Source organism: Etheostoma spectabile, chromosome 14 (genome assembly GCF_008692095.1).
Source record: "Etheostoma spectabile isolate EspeVRDwgs_2016 chromosome 14, UIUC_Espe_1.0, whole genome shotgun sequence".
In the NCBI taxonomy this organism is placed as follows: domain Eukaryota; kingdom Metazoa; phylum Chordata; class Actinopteri; order Perciformes; family Percidae; genus Etheostoma; species Etheostoma spectabile.
Window position 1 is genome coordinate 1,027,840 of NC_045746.1, and position 2,021 is coordinate 1,029,860.

Here is a 2,021-nt window from a genome sequence, read left to right on the forward strand (position 1 = left end):
TGTGTGTGTGTGTGTGTGTAATAATTGATTTTATGGTACCTGCTTCATCTGTGGTCTCTCAGCTGTACAGTACTATGTGGTGTAGAACTCACGGCCAGGTGACTTATTACTCCACGTTAAAGCCACTGGCAAAATAACTATTTTTAAATTGGGAGTTTACATTTAAAATATTACAGAGTCTAAGTCATAAACCAGTTAAAGAAATGAAACAAGCTTTGGGGGTTTAGCTTATCCATAAAGTCATTAAAAATGCATCCGTGGGCCCACTGTAGATCTTTTATGAAGCGCTCTGTGCTAATTATTTAGCATTTGCTATGTTAAAGGGTTACTGCACCCAAATTACGAAAAAAAAGAAAAAAAAACCTAATCATGCTAGGCTTTCCTTGCTCAGGTTTTGAGATATCAGAGAAATTGTTCTGTGACAGAGAGGTCTTTAAATTATTCATTATAACCAGGATAATGTTTCTGGTAAGACAAGTTGCTAGGTAATTGGGGGTGACAACATGCAGTTCAAAGAAGACTTACTTTTTCTCTTTAAAAATGTATTTTCCTTATATGTTCTGCGATTAGTTTTAAAATTAAAATGCCTTAAAGCTAAAGCCTTTTGTGTTTGGCAAGTATTTGGTACGAAACACCATCATATATTACTATCCTGCAAAAGTTTCACCAGTCTCCAACAAATATTCTGTCTTAATGCTCAACTGCTGCAGTTTAGTTAATAGGTAAGTGTTAGCATGAAAATATGAAAACAAAGAACTGCAAAAGGGACACGGATGATTTTAGTATATACTGCTACTTTCCCGCTGATTAGTAACAGGCTTGTCTCAACATGCACAAACACAAAAACAGAATATTACAGCTTCCTCTGAATAGTGTCAAACTATGAATGTGCACGTTAAGCCATTCAATGCTATGATGCTAAAAAGGAACTAATTTTATAGAACTCAATTAGAATTGAATAGTCACATCAGTGGTTTTAAGGCAAGGTCATGTGGCAGTTAGTGCAACCTCAGTGTTGTTTCTTTCACACGTTTTTTTCAATATGAAAATTTGAGATGGAAGCCAATATTATTAATAATCTCAGTTTGATTTCACAGGTGTGTGTGTGTGTGTGTGTTTAAATTCAGTCCATGTGTCTTCAAACCTTCGGCCTGCTTGCCTCACTGTCTTTGCTGGTCTGGTCTTGTTGGTCCACCCCGTCCACCAACGCTGTATCAGGGTGCACCTCCTCTTCGTCCAGGGTCACCACCACAGGGGCCCTTCTCCTCCTTGCTCCAACACCTCCACCTTCTCCTTGCTCAGTCTCCTCGTCCTCCTCCTCGTCCTCATCCTCCTCCCCGGCCTCTGTGTCCTGGCTGGCTGAGTCGGTGCAGGTGGATGAAAGGGAAGAAAGCTTGTGGCGTAGCTCAGCCTGGGTGGGAACCTGGAGGCTAATCTCAGTGGTAAAGGACTCAACATCTGGACCTTGGAGAAAAAGAAGTCACTTAGATAACTTTTTTGTTTGAAAAAAGGTAATTTACCAGGGAAGGTTGGGAGGTTGGCAGGCGGATAAGTAATGTAGTAGTGGTATACTCCTCTAGTCATTGAGGAATTGAAACAATTTCTCTTAGAAAAAACAAGCAGTTGTATAACTATCTTAGACAAACAGCTGCAACTAAAGGAAGGGCACAGTTGTAATTGTTGGAATTCCTTCATAGATTTTATTTAAACTTTTCCAAAGCTAAGTTGCCTACAGACATTAATTTTATTTATTTATTTTTAGTTGCCTACAGACATATAAAATGCAGCAGAGATTTAATTGCATCAAGTATAATTTCCCAAGCAGATGTGGACAGATGGTGTTGGTGTATCGTGCCTAAACACTGTTCTTGTCAATCTTAGAAGATACATATTTCTGCTTCAATGCATTCTTTGATATGGATTAGCTGTAGAAAGTTACTCCACTTCGGTAATTAATTGTTGCATGAGTTATGTACTGTCAGGGGCGTCGGAATGGGGGGAAAAAGGGGACTGAGTACCCA

General features: G+C 39.2%; 1 protein-coding gene across 4 annotated transcripts in view; it reads right to left on the bottom strand.

The window, feature by feature from the left end:
* Positions 1 to 2,021, bottom strand: part of dtnbp1b (dystrobrevin binding protein 1b) — a 37,416-nt gene that overhangs the window by 265 nt on the left and 35,130 nt on the right. For all 4 annotated transcript variants that reach the window (XM_032535026.1, XM_032535023.1, XM_032535024.1 and 1 more), the window contains exon 4: positions 1 to 1,464. This exon is cut by the window's left edge and continues 265 nt beyond it. In XM_032535026.1, coding sequence (XP_032390917.1) covers positions 1,139 to 1,464 — 326 coding nt within the window. In that variant the 3' untranslated portion in view covers positions 1 to 1,138. The remainder of the gene's footprint in view (positions 1,465 to 2,021) is intronic.